The sequence below is a fragment of the Myotis daubentonii genome, chromosome 1 (assembly GCF_963259705.1).
Source record: "Myotis daubentonii chromosome 1, mMyoDau2.1, whole genome shotgun sequence".
NCBI classification, from domain to species: Eukaryota; Metazoa; Chordata; class Mammalia; order Chiroptera; family Vespertilionidae; genus Myotis; species Myotis daubentonii.
This window is the reverse complement of record NC_081840.1, coordinates 101,466,453-101,480,999: the sequence shown is the minus strand read 5'-3', so window position 1 is coordinate 101,480,999 and position 14,547 is coordinate 101,466,453. Positions and strand designations below refer to the sequence as shown.

General features: G+C 40.4%; 1 protein-coding gene across 1 annotated transcript in view; it reads right to left on the bottom strand.

Moving 5' to 3' along the window:
• LOC132231028 (coiled-coil domain-containing protein 7-like) overlaps positions 1-14,547 on the bottom strand; it is a 189,415-nt gene that overhangs the window by 2,173 nt on the left and 172,695 nt on the right. The window contains exon 14 of the mRNA XM_059689478.1: positions 2,965-3,030. Within this exon, the coding sequence (XP_059545461.1) occupies positions 2,965-3,030 (66 nt within the window). The remainder of the gene's footprint in view (positions 1-2,964; positions 3,031-14,547) is intronic.

Below are 14,547 nucleotides of genomic sequence, written 5' to 3'. Positions count from 1 at the left end.
CAAAGATTGGTAATTTTAAATATTTTCCTATTAAAAAATTTATATTATACATACTTGTAAAAATCTCCGTACACTTTTTTCTTCCTTACAATACATTTTTAGAAGAGGAACTGTTCAATGAAAAAGATATGTGTTTCCAAGACTTTTGCTATATGTTTTCTTCAAGAAAGAATCAATTCACACTAACAGAAGTATGTGAAAGATTGCTCACTTCTGCACATAGTCACAAACATTAGATTTTTCTGCTTTTTAAATTTTGACAAAATGACAGGCTAAAAATCTATCCCATTGTTATTTTTTTTCATTAAATATATTGGGGTGACATTGGTTAAGATTATATAGGCTTTAAGTGTACATTATTATGATGAATGATCTGTATATGGTATTGTGTCCCAACCACTCAAAGTCAAATCATCTTCCATCACCATATATTTCCTTATTTGCAATTGCAATTATTTGAAAAAAAGTGAGGTTGAATACACTAGTATTCATTTATTGGGCATGTGTGCTTCTAAATTATAACTTGCCTATTTTTGTCCCTTGTCTATATTTCTTTTAGATTTATAAAATACTAGAGGCCCGATGCAAGAAATTTGTGCAAGGGTCTTGGCCCTTGCAGCTGCGGTGGCTTGCCTCAGCCCTCACAGCCCCAGCTTCACCTGGAAGGTCGTCTGGAAGAATATGCAGAAGAATTGTCCAGTCTAATTAGCATATTATGCTTTTATTATTATAGACTAGAGGCCTGGTGCATGAAATTCATGCACGGGGGGGGGGGTCCCTCAGCCCAGCCTGCATCCTCTCCAATCCAGGAGCCACTGGGGGATGTCCAACTGCCGGGATTGGGCCTAAACCGGCATCCCTCTTGCAATCCGGAACTGCTGGCTCCTAACAGCTCACCTGCCTGCCTGCCTGATCGCCCCTAACTGCCCTCCCCTGCTGGCCTGATTGCCCCTAACTGCTTGCTCCCCTGCTGGCCTGATCACCCCTAAACACCTCTGCCTCGGCCCCTGCCACTGTGGCTTTGTCCAGAAGGAAGTTGGACATCCGGATGATGTCCGGTTGCCCTGGTCTCATTAGCATATTACCCTTTTATTAGTATAGAATCTATACTAATAGATTATGTAAAAAATCTCCCATTTTTATCGCTTCTCGGCCTTTTGGCTAAGATCAAGTGTAAAAAATCTCCCATTTATCTTCATATCTCATACCTTTTACCATTAAAAAGTTTTAAGTGTATATAGTTAAATATGTAAGTATATTAACATGTTTCTTTGTAGTAGAATGCTTAGAAAACCTTGCTCTATCCAAGACCAGATAATTGTTACCAACTGTTTCTTCTATCCAATTCCAAATCCAGAGCCACATTGCTTTAGCTATTGTAGTTTTACATCATATATTGATTTATGTATTGATTTTTAGATGAGCAAACCTTCCCTAATTGTTTCTTTTAAATATTTATCAATTTCTTATTTCAATATATATTATTATAATAGTACTATTAAGCCAAAAATAATTCCATTTAAATCTAGACATAAATTGCATTAAGTTTGTATATCAATTTGGAGAAAGTAGAAAACTAAATTATTTATAATATTGAGGCTTCAAAACCAAAAATATAAATTTCTTCACTGTTCACCTATACTCTCAGTAAAGTGTATTTTTCTTCATAAAAAACTATATATTTTTGTTAATTATGCTATCCTAATATGATGAATAGAATTTTTCTAAATAATTGCTTCTCTTTTCTTTTTATTGTTTTTTAATTTTTACTTTTCAATTACAGTTAACATACATTATGTTAGTTTTGGATGTACAACACAGTCATTAAATGATTGCTTCTGCTAAAAAGAAAAACTGTTGCTTTTTTATCTATTTTATCCTCAGCCACCTTTTTAAACTATATCATTAATAACAAATTTGTGTACTTTCTTGCACTTTTCAAAAGGAAAACTATGTAATATTTTAGTAATATTATTTTTGTCTATCTGCTTATAAAAATGTAGCTTCTTTCTTTGGTCATTTAGCAATAATTTGAAAAATAGCAGTAAGAGCCAGCATCCCGTTTAACTTAGTTCAATTGGAATGACTACAGTATTTTACTTTTATTTATAATATTGCCTCAGTGTGAAATAGATTTCTTTTGTTTGATTAAGGATGTTTACGTTTATTTCTAGTCTAGTCCTATATCATTTCACTCATATGTAGGATATAAAACAAGGGAACAAATGAACAAATAAGACAAACAAAGAAAAACTCATAGACACAGACATAAGATGGTTAACCAGAGGGAAGAGGTTGGAGATGTAATAAAAGGTAAAGGGGATCAAATATATGGTGATACTATATGGTGATTTGACTTTGGGTGGTGGGTACACAATGTAATTATATAGAGATCATATATAACAAAAATATACATTTGAAACATATAATCTTATTAATCACTGTCACCCAAATAAATTTAATTAAAAAGAATAAAATACAACTCTCAGTGTTGTGAAAAAATGAGTGATGTTAAATTTTATTAATATACTCGTAGTGTGTAAAATAAATACACTTTAAAATTGGAAAAAATACTTAGTACAGACTTATTAGTTAATAAGGTCAAACTTATTCATTTTTATTTTTATTTTTTTAAATATATTTTATTGATTTTTCACAGAGAGGAAGGGAGAGAGATAGAAAGTTAGAAACATCGATCAGCTGCCTCCTGCACATCTCCCACTGGGGATGTGCCCGCAACCCAGGTACATGCCCGTGACTGGAATCGAACCTGGGACCTTTCAGTCCGCAGGCCAACGCTCTATCCACTGAGCCAAACCGGCTTCAGCTCATTTTTAAAACCTGTATACTTTTATTAAACAATGTGAGTCACCCCAATAAACTCAATTTTTAAACTTAAAAAAATCTCTTTATAGATATTTTCTTCACTTGTTAACAATTTTAAAAGAACATGATATTCTTTACCTGTAATGCTTGTTTGAGTTGTTCCTGAAGGATTTTGTTCTCAGTTTCCAGAGTATTTGTTGATTTCTAGGATGCAATATAAGGGGAGAAGGGAGGTATTTATTTTGGTACTTTTGTTTTTATTAACTTATTATTATAGTTACTATATTTCTAAAATACATATATACAGCCCAGATGATGATTTGAGCATATACATTTACTACATACTTAATAGTCATAATGGTGGATAATTTCTGTAGCTTTAAGTTCCTATTCATTTTCCATATGCAATTTGACTTTGAATCTGGCAAACTATAACTAGAGTAAATTAAACATTTCTTCTCTCTGTTTCTTTAGGCCTAAAATACTTAAATATAAACATTTCAAGTTTTATAGAAAGAAACAACTTTGTTCTTAACACAAAATAAGCTTAGTTCTGACTTTGTGAGGAGTGGATTCTATCATACATGAAATAGATCAAGAATTCTTTAGCAGATGGAAGAAAGTTTGAGGAACCATACCTAAAGTCCCCAATTCTGCTCTGGCATAGCAGACCAAATTCCTACTAGACAAGCCCTGCCATACATAACCACCATAAACTATGAACAAAATATAAATATTAACATTTGAAAGCTATCCCATTATTGAATAGATTCTTGAGAGAAGTTGACCAAGAGTAGTAAGATTGTTGGTTTTTGGCTCCTAGTCTGAGGGCAAGCCCTAGCTGAACAGGCAAAGCACCTAATAACTGATAGAATGCCTAATTTTTAGACTTTACAAAGCAGAGGACAGAGTTCAGGGCAATCACAACCACTAGAAAGGTTAGGGGAAAGTCACACAAAGAAGAAAGCCAGAGACAAGGAGCCCCAAACTGTTTGCATAATCTGTGCCCAAATCTCCCCCAAACCACATATGTATAGGGAAGAATGTAAAGAGCTCAGCAAAAGTTAAAAAATTTTAATGTCATTGGAGCTCCTGCCTAAACACAGAATTTTTATTTTTCATCCAATCATGTTAATTATACACTGAATGGCCAGATTATTATGACCACCCAATCAGTACTTCGTTGGGCCACCTTTTGCCTTCAATACTGCAGTGATTCTTCTTGGCATTGACTCCACGAGATGTTGAAAGGTGATGCGAGGAATCTGACACCATGCCTGATGAATAGCACTGTCCAGTTCTGTGAGATTTGATGGTTGTGGAACCAGCTGCCTGGTGGCTCTTTTAACTTCATCCCACAATGCTCAATTGGATTGAGATCTGGTGATTGTGGGGGCACCTAAGCAAGGTAAATTTTCCCTCATGTTTTTGAAAGCACTCCTGCACAATACGAGCACCGTGACATGGTGCATTGTCTTGTTGGAAGAAGCCATCTCCATTGGAATATACCATCAACATGATAGGATGAACCTGATCAGCAATGATACTTAGGTATATTGTGCTATTCAGGCATTGTTCCACATGAATTAAAGGACCCAAATCATGTCAGGAAAACATGCCCCAAACCATAACACTGCCCCCACCAGCTTGAAGGATTGTACTCATGCATGTGGGGTGCATGATTTCATGCTGTTTCCGCCAAATTCTCACTCTGTCATCTGCATGATGCAACTGGAAACATGATTCATCGGACCACATGACTTTTATCCAATGCTCGATTGTCCAATCCTTGTCTTCCTGTGTGAATTGGAGACGTTTTATCTTGGTAACTGCAGACAGCAAAGGTGTTCGAATAGGCCTTCAGCTTCCATATCCCATATGATGCAGTGTATGGCTAATTTGCCTACAAATGTCAGGTGGTCATAATAATCTGGCCACTCAGTGTATATTAAAACAAAACAAACAAAATAATACCAATCATTGCAAGAATATAGCGGAATCCAGAATTTCAACATGACATTCCCAATATCCAAAATATAATTTAGAATTACTTGACATTTGCAGAAATAGGAAATTATCCTTACTCTTAAGATAAAAGACAATCACAGAGAATGATCCCAACAGTCTGGATTTTAGAATTAGTATAAAAATTGTAAAGCAACTCTTATAACAATTCTATATAATAAAGAGCTAATATGAAAATGGTCATCATGCCCTCACACTGTCACACCATAACAGACACTCAACACTGGGGAGAGAGGAATGGGGACCAGCCAGGCACAAATGAACTCACAAGAGAGGAATGGGGACCAGCCAGGCACAAATGAACTCACAAGAGAGGAGTGGGAATCAGCCAGGCACAAATGAGCTTGCGAGAGAGAGGAATGGGAACCAGCCAGGCTGTGGCCTGGGAGTGGAACAAACTGCCTGCCCCGCAGTCCTAGGCACCAGTGGCTGTGCCTGCGGCCCAGGGGAGGGACAAGACACACCCCATGATCCCGGGCACCAGCAGCTAGGGCTATGGCCTGGGAGAGGGACAAGCTGCCCTCCTTGCAGTCCTGGGTGCCAGCTGCTGCACCTGTGCCGGCAGCCCAGGAGAGGGACAAGCCACCTGCCCCATAGTCCCAGGCGCCAGAAGCTGCATCTGCACCTGTGACTCAGGAGAGAGATAAGCCACAGATCCCATGGTCCCAGGCACCAGCAGCTTCACCTGCACCCACAGCCCGAGAGAGCGACAATCCACACACTCCATGGTCCCCACAGTCCCGGGAGGCAGAGGCTATGCCTACAGCCCGGGAGAGAAACAAGCCACCTGCCCCTCGGTCCCGGTACCAGCGGCTGCATCTGTACCTGCAGCTTGGGAGAGGGACAAGCCTCCTGCCCCACAGTCCTGGGCACTAGCACCTGCGGCTGCTGCCCAGGAGAAGGACAAGCCACCCACTCCACGGTGCTGGGTACCTGAGGCTGCAGCCCGGGTGAAGCAACCCACCCAAGATCCCCTGTAGCTGCAACCAGGCCAGGCAAAGCCAGCCCAGGTCCTGGGTGCCTGCAGCCAGCCAGAGGGAGGAAAGCCTGGGTCCTGGGTGTGGGGCAAGGCAGAGACGGTTAGGGGTGATCAGGCCAGCAAGGGAGCAGTTAGGGGCGATCAGGATGGTAGGGGAGAAGTTAGGGGCAATCAGGCAGGCAGGTAGAAGTGGTTAGCAGGGATCAGGCAGGTAGAGGTGGTTAGGGGCAATCAGGCAGGCAGAGGTGGTTAGGGGCGATCAGGCAAGCAGGCAGAAGGGTTAGGGGTGATCAGGTAGGCAGGGAGGCAGGCAGGCAAGGGGTTAGGAGCCAGCAGTTCAGGATTGCGAGAGGTCATCCCCTGAGGGGTCCCTAATTGGAGAGGGTGCAGGCCAGGCTGAGGGACCACACCCCCTCCCCCGGTGCACAAATTTCGTGCACTGGGACTCTAGTATCCAAAATAAAATATGTTCATAATGAATTAAATTATGGAAATCCCAGCATAGAAATAGAAACTAAAAACAGCCAAATATAAATTATAGTATAGAAAATATAGCATCTGATTTTAAAAATTGAATGGATGAACAAGGGAGCAGATTGGATATGGCAGTATAGAGTGAGATCATTTGAAGATATATCAATAGAAAATATGTATCTAAAGACAAAGAGAACAATGATGGGGAAAAGTGACTAGACTGAAAAACATTTGGAATAATATCAAATAACAAGTAATTGCTTTGAGAGAGAGGTGGGGGGAGGGAGAGAGGGAGGGAGAGAACAGAGTAGAAAAATTGATTGGCTTGGAAAAAATAGTTGAAAATTTTCTAAACTTGGTGAAATTTACCTACTCAAGTTGTTCAGTAAACTCTAAGTTGATATATATAAAGAAAATAGTCTAATGAACCAAATAAAATGATAATCAAAAGTAGACCCAGAGTCATAGAAGCATGAACAAACTGTTGAACCTCAAAAGGAAGACAAGGAGGGTGGGTGGGAAGAGATCGACCAATGAAGTTGTATGCATATATGCATAACCCATGGACACAATGGGGTGGTGAGGGTGGGGGGGTCTGTGCAAGATGGGAGCAGGCTGGAAGAGGTTAATGGGGGGGGGGGGGAAAGGACCTATGTAATACTTTCAACAATAAAAATTTAAAAATAAAAAGAGCCCTGACCGGTTTGGCTCAGTGGATAGAGCGTTGGGCCATGGACTGAAAAGTCCCAGGGTTTGATTCTGGTCAAGGGCATGTATCTTGGTTGCAGGCCCGATCCCCAGTTGGGGATGTGCAGGAAGCAGCTGATCGGTGTTTCTCTCTCATCAGTGGTTCTAACTCTCTATCCCTCTCTCTTCCTCTATGTAAAAAGTCAATAAAAATATATAAAATAATCCTATCTAATAAAAGAGGAACATGGTAATTAGCCGTACATCCGCTACCCTTCCCATTGGCTAATCAGCAAGATATGCAAATTAACTGCCAGCCAAGATGGCGGCCCACAGCCAGGCAGCTTGAAACTAACATGAGGCTTGCTTGCTTCAGTGACGGAGGAAACCAACGTTCCCCACTGCCTTGCCGGCCTCTGAGCTTGCAGTTTGAAACATAGTTACAAATATAGAAGCTAAACCAGCTGTGGGCAAACTACAGCCCATGGGCCAGATCCAGCCCGTTTGAAATGAATAAAACTATTGAAAAAAAAGACCGTACCCTTTTATGTAATAATGTTTACTTTGAATTTATATTAGTTCACACAAACCCTCCATCCATGCTTTTGTTCCGGCCCTCCAGTCCAGTTTAAGAACCCATTGTGGCCCTCAAGTCAAAAAGTTTGCCCACCCCTGAGCTAAACAAAACCCCAGAAACCTGCTTTCAGCAAGCTGGGATCTCAGAGCTGGAGTTGATACAGTGTTTCAATTATAGAACACAAACAAACCAGATACCTGCTTTCAGCAGCAGAGGCCTCAGAGCTGGAGTCAGAGCTAAAGCTGGCCCAGAATTAAAAAAGAAAAAAAAAGAAAAAAGGAGCAGTTGGGAGCTTCAGTCACCTGCCAGCCTGAAAACAGCCCTCAGCCCCTCACCCAGACTGGCCAGGCACCCCAGTGGGGACCCCCACCCTGAAGGGTGTGTGACCAGCTGCAAACAGCCATCATCTCCTCACCCAGACTGGCCAGGCACCCCAGTGGGGAACCCCACCCTGATCCAGGACACCCTTCAGGGCAAACCAGCCGGCCCCCAACCATACACCAGGCCTCTATCCTATATAGTAAAAGGGTAATATGCCTCCCAGCACCAGGATCAGTGGAGCTGCGAGGCCTCCTGGCACCGGGATCAGCGTGACAGGGGGCAGCACCCAAACCCCCTGATCGCCCTGTGGCTCTGTGTGTGACAGGGGGCGGGGCCCCAGCCTCCTGATCGGCCCTGCTCTATGCCTGATAGGGGGGAGCTCCCCAACCCCCTGATCGCCCTGCGGCTCTGTGTGTTACAGGGGGCGGGGCCACAACCTCCCTATCTGCCCCGCTCTGTTCGTAACAGGGGAAGGCACCCCAACCCCCTGCTCAGCCTTGCTCTGTGCCTGATAGGGGGTAGCTCCCCAACCCCCTGATTGCCCTGCGGCTCTGTGTGTGACAGGGTGCGGCGCACCAACCCTCCCCCCCCCCACGGGCCCTGTTCTGTGTGTGACGGGGTAGAGCCATAATCTCCCCATCGGCCCTGCCCTGAGTGTGACAGTGGCGGCACCCCAACCCCCTAATCAGCCCTGCTCTGTGGGTGATAGAGGGCGGCGCCCCAACCCCCTAATCAGCCCTACCCTGAGCGTGACTAAGGGTGGCATCGCAACCTCCCGATCTGCCCTGCTCTGTGCATGACAGGGAGCAGCGCCCCAACTCCCCAATCGGCCCTGCTCTGAGCCCGACCAGGGGCTGCACCTAGGGATTGGGCCTGCCCTCTGCCACCCGGGAGCAGGCCTAAGCCAGCAGGTCATTATCTCCCGAGGGGTCCCAGACTGCGAGAGGGCACAGGCTGGGCTGAGGGACCCCTCCTTCCCCCCCCCCCCCGAGTGCACAAATTTTTGTGCACCGGGCCTCTAGTAATAATAATAAAAAGAACAGAAAATGATGCCCACACACATCAGAGTCAAACTGTTGAAAACAAAGTTCCAGAGGGATAAAAGGAAGAAAAAAGATAAATAATAAAGAAATAACTAGGAAAACAACACTTTTTTGAACTAAGTAAAAATTAAAATCTTGTAAAATATCTAAATTTCAATGAGAAATGAGAGCAAAAAATAAGGAAAGAGGATCCCAGAAAACATCAAACTACTATATCCACATCTACCCAAACTTTCCATGAGAGATAAATAATATTCTATTTTGTTTAAGCTATTGAATTTTATGGGGTCTCTTTATTTAGCAGTCTAGCCTAGTTTCTAACTAATAAGTATATAGAGAATTAAAATAATGAAACAAATCTAGATTTAATTAAATTTTATAATGAGAGAAGGAGAGAAGTGAAAAAGAATGGGAAAGAGAATACATACTCTACTATGATAGCCTACAACTGGTCATAAATTCCCTGCAGTAGTTCTCATCAAAAGGTGAAGTCAGTTTCTTCACTCCCTAAAACTGGGCTGGCCTACCACTTGCTTTGGCCAATAGGATACAATGCAAATGGCACTGTCTGAGGTTTGAACTTAACTCTCAGCAGTCTTCCAGCTGTGTTTTGCTCTCTTGCTACTGAGAATCCTACTGTACGATAAACTATCTAAGGATAGCCTTCTGGAAGATAAGACTGTAAAGAGGTCCTATCTGTCCTAGATGTCCCAGCTAGGACCCCATACATGTGAATAAAGCTATCTTAGACCACCCAACCCAACTCAAGCCTGCCCAGAGAGAATACTTATCCAGTCACTAAGAGAAATAATGAATATCTGATGGTTTATTTTTTTCTGTATCTCCTTCATTGCTTTATTTTTTTTACTTTGTTTTTTAATTGTTACTATTACAGATGCCTCCCCCAAATAACTGCTGTTTTAAAACACCAAGTTTTAATTTTTTATTTAGGAAAAGTTCATTGGTATACAAAGCAATAGATAATGTGCATTATTTTATGTCATTAGAACATTTACAAAAAATGTATTATATTATTTCCACAAATGGCCACCAACAATTTTACCCACTCTATGCCACTCCTCCCCTTGAATATGGGCTAGCCTTATAACTTCTTTACAGAATGTGGTGAAAAAACTTCAAGGACTTATGATCCCAGTTTGTTACAAGATTATTGTTTTTGATTTTGCCTGCTTGGGTCCCAGCCACCATGTAGAGAAGTTTGGGCTAAATTAGTACATGATGGGAAACCAGACATGTGAGAGAAATTATCTTGGACTTTTCCAGCTCCAGCTGAGTTCCCACCTGAATGTATCCATATAAATGGCATTAGTCAACATGACATCAAATAGAGACACTGCCCAGCTGAGTGCAGCAAACCAAAGAATTGTGAGAAATAATGACATTATTGTTTTAAGCCACTAAATTTTGGGTAGTTTGATATGAAGCAATAGAAATACCTGGAAGTGGGGTGGTGCAACAACAAAAACTTAAAACATGTGGCACTGGCTCTGGGTTCAACAGATGAACAGAAGCTGAAATTGTGGTGAAGACCACACCCAGTGAAGACCAGAAAAATAGCCAGAAGGTTATAGGTGAAGACTGGAAGAATGGCAAAAAATCTGTTAGTGGAAGTTACAAAAGGCAGTGAGGTTAGAAAATTGAAGGGTGGAAAATACTGAAGGCTAGCAAAAAGGAATCTATCTCAGAATTATGGGCTTTTGAGTAAAAGAATTAGCCACAATAACATACATGGAAAATAAAGTTTTTAAGAGAAACACCATCATATTAGACTAAAACGGACAGAAACAATTAAAAAATGCATGTCTTTTCTTATATCCATATGATTAAGCTGCTAATCACCCACTTAGTATGTTGGGAGCCATTAGAGATATTGGCTTAGACAAAGCCATCTTAAGAACTATAAGTTTCTGGAAACTCCTAATTACCAGAAACCACCTGTGCCTTGCAAATTGGCCAGCAGTTAAAGATAAACTACCCTCACACAGCCGCTAAATCACACATCTCCACTGATAAGCACACAGCCATCAGGAGCCTGCTAAATCACACATCTCTGCTGATAAGCACAGCAATCAGGAGCCTAATAAATCTCTAGTAATAGGTTACTGCCCATAGTCCCCTTTACCCACCCCCGTCCCTAAAACAGTATATATCCTGCCGCTGTGAGAATAAAATTTGGAGGCTTGATCAGGACTTGTCTTGCCTCCATTCTTTCGTGTCCCTTGTTTGTTTCATTCTCCTAGGGTGTCTCTTCATTCCCCCGTTGTTGTCCCGCGGGCCGGGGCAGTCTGGCGCTCAACGTGGCAACTTGAGGACCCCCTGCGAGAACGTCTGCTTGAAGCGCCTGGCCAGGCACCCCTTAGAGTCGCCGCGCAGTATTGACTCGGCATCTTGATCACCACGGTTTCGCCCGCCCGTGAGACAGATCGTTGTGAAGGTAAGCAGACAAAACTTTTCAAACAAGAATTTCAAAATACCTCTTGAGAGCCTTCACCCTCTTTGGCATTGAACTCTCATGAAGTATTTCTAGATGGGCTCAGGGAGTCCCTCAGGACACGGGGAGTAAGGGTTAAGAGAAAGATTTAAGCATTTCTCAGAGGGCTCAGGGAGTCCCTCAAGGCGTGAGGATTTCGGGTTAAAAAGAAAGATTTAAGGAATTTTTTCACTTTCGTCACTAACCTTTGCTCATGGTTTATTACAGACTTTTGATTTGCATGTTTAAAGTGTTAAAATTTTAGAAGGTAATCTTTTACAGTTTTTGCATGTTATTATAGAACATAACCCTTGGTTTCTTGAAAAAGGTACATTAGATATTAAAAGTTTGCCAAAAAGTTAATCAGAACTTGCCACAAATTGTTTCCCCTTGTGGAACACGGCATTTCATTTCCTAGAGGGTTTAGGAGAGGTCAAGGAGGATGGATCTCCTCCCCCTTGCACCCTCCGCTCCTTAAGAGGAGCAGAAAGAAAAAAAAAAAAAGGAGAAATGGCCTTCATGGCTCCCTCCACCTCCATGTCCTAATCCTGAAATGTTTAATTTGCCGTTAATAGAATCACCTGTGCAAAAAGGCAAAATTATAAAGAAATTGGAATATTAAAAGGTACTCCTTAAAATCAGGCTGAAAAAATAGTGCCATGGTCATCTTAATGTATTTTCTTATCTTAATTTGTATTTGGAATCTAAAATCTGTAATAAGAAATGAAACCCCGCTGTTGAATCCGCCTCTGGTGTGGAGAGATTCAAAGGTGGCAAGAGAGAGCAGAGTTACAAGCTCTCCCGCAATGAGATTACTTAATGTTTTATTTAAAAATTACCGGAGAACATCTTATGACAACCAAACTTTGGCTAAGATAACTTTGGGTGCTAGCCATGACTTTAGAAAGCAAAATAGGAAAAAATTTAAAATGTCTTTTTCTATAAGCATGACTTTGGGAAAAATACGCCATCTGAGTCATTTGCTAAAACTTCCCCCAAAGCAGGGTGTGGGGGAAGGGAAGAAGGAGCACGTGGTGATCCAGTGTGGACGCCCCCTCCCCAGGTATTCTAAAATTAAAGTCCTTCTTGTAACTGAAAAGCTTTTACAAATTTAAAAATGCATCCGGGATTTCTGTGCACATGTAAAGGGAAAAGGCCAGTTTAAAAACGAGTGCGCATAGTTTTGAGCTGAACTTGACCTTTTGCTGAGTACAGAATAAAAACCCGAGACTGTTTTGGTCTTAAAAATGGCAAAGATGAACCTGAGAAAGAAATGCAGACAGGTTTCCCAAGGCGATTTAAAGTAGCTCTTTTGAAATTTCCCGCCCTGAGGCAAAGTACCACCAGGAAGTTGATAGTCAAGTTTACATATGAATAGCTATGGCTGGAAACTTAAAACTTTTAAGTTCAAATCATCTAAAAGTATTGAAATTTATAATACTGAAATGTTAATCTGAATATGCCTAGTATGAAGTCTAGATGATAGAAGTTAATCTATTAATTGAAAATGCCTTATATTTTGTTTGAAATGTATCCTTAAATGTAAAAGTATTGATTTGAAGAATGCTAAATATTTAATTTGCTTTAAATTTAATTGATATCTCTTAATAATTATAAGAAGTATATAATTTTTAAATTATATATATATTTGGTGGTCTCTCAAGTTGGATTTCAAAACTATAACTAAGGAATGACTTTGAGAAATTTCACGGGCCCTGAAATGTTTTTCAAAAGTCTATTCTCTCTTTTTAAATTTAGCTAAATTTAATATACTTGAAATCACATGGAAAGCTTTATCAAATAAAAATTAATAAATATATATTTTAAGTTTTTGCCTCTGAGAAAGGGCAAAACAAGTTATTTTGTTTAATATTTATTAAAATACAGCAGTGAAATTTTAAGATATAATTTGAAATACAAAAGCTCCTCACTACTGCATTTTAAATTAGGCTGGAAGTGGGGCAGCATTTGCACCTCGTGTATCAGACATAAGGCTTTACTGAATTTACTAAGCAATTCCTTGTAAGCAATTGAATCCTAGTAAAGTAAAAATCTTCTAAAAAGTTACTGAAGGCTTCCCATGATCCCTCTGTATATGCAAATAAGCTGAAAGGGAATGCTGTTTAAAAATATTATTTTAAATTTAATAAAAAGGAGAAATTTTAAAATTTTGAAATATCTTCCACTAATATTTACAGGATAATCTAATGATTTGCTGTTAAAATACCAGATCTGAAAATAAGTACAGTCACCATAAATGTTTAATGACTTTGACTTGGAATACATGGCCTTGCGGCACTATCAATTAACATCCAAGAAGTAACCCAATAAGTTACTTGGTATAAAAAAGAAAGATTTTTCTTTTTTAAGTTAAAGTTCTCCAAGTGTAATCCAGCAGGAGGAAAACAAACCAGACATCCAACAGCCCAGAGACCACCTGGGGCACGGTAAAATGAAGTATGGTAACAATTAGTTCAGGTAAAAACTGTAGTTCAGATAACATCCCTAAGTTTTACCTAGGTTACCCAAGGACTCTAGATAATGTGTTTACCCAGAACTGTAATTTAGATAGCATGCTGTCTCTGCTTCTGTAAATTGCTTTTTTTTTTTTTTTGCTAACTAGGTTCCTCATTCCAAACCTTGAGACAGCCAGTTTAAAATTAAGTTGTCATGACCTAGAGCAAAGAATATTCTTACATGGTATTATTCTACAAATTTCATTAATAATTTTTGATGCTTTACAACAGTATATTGTGCATTTATCCCAAACAAATTTACAAATGAATTTGAATGTTTTACATGAAGGGATTTATTCCCTCCTGGGGAAGGCACTTAAGCATTCTGTATTGACCTCTCTTGACCTTTTTTTTTGCCAAAAGGAGCTGTAGCTACGGGTTCCGCCGGATTAGGGACAGCATTACACACCTATAATAAATTATCTAACCAGCTAATTGATGATGTCTAAGCTCTCTCAGGCACTATCAATAATCTCCAAGATCAGATAGATTCATTAGCTGAAGTAGTACTACAAAATAGAAGAGGGTTAGATTTGCTCACAGCAGAAAAGGGAGGAATATGCTTAGCTCTACAGGAATGCTGCTGCTTCTATGCCAACAAATCTGGG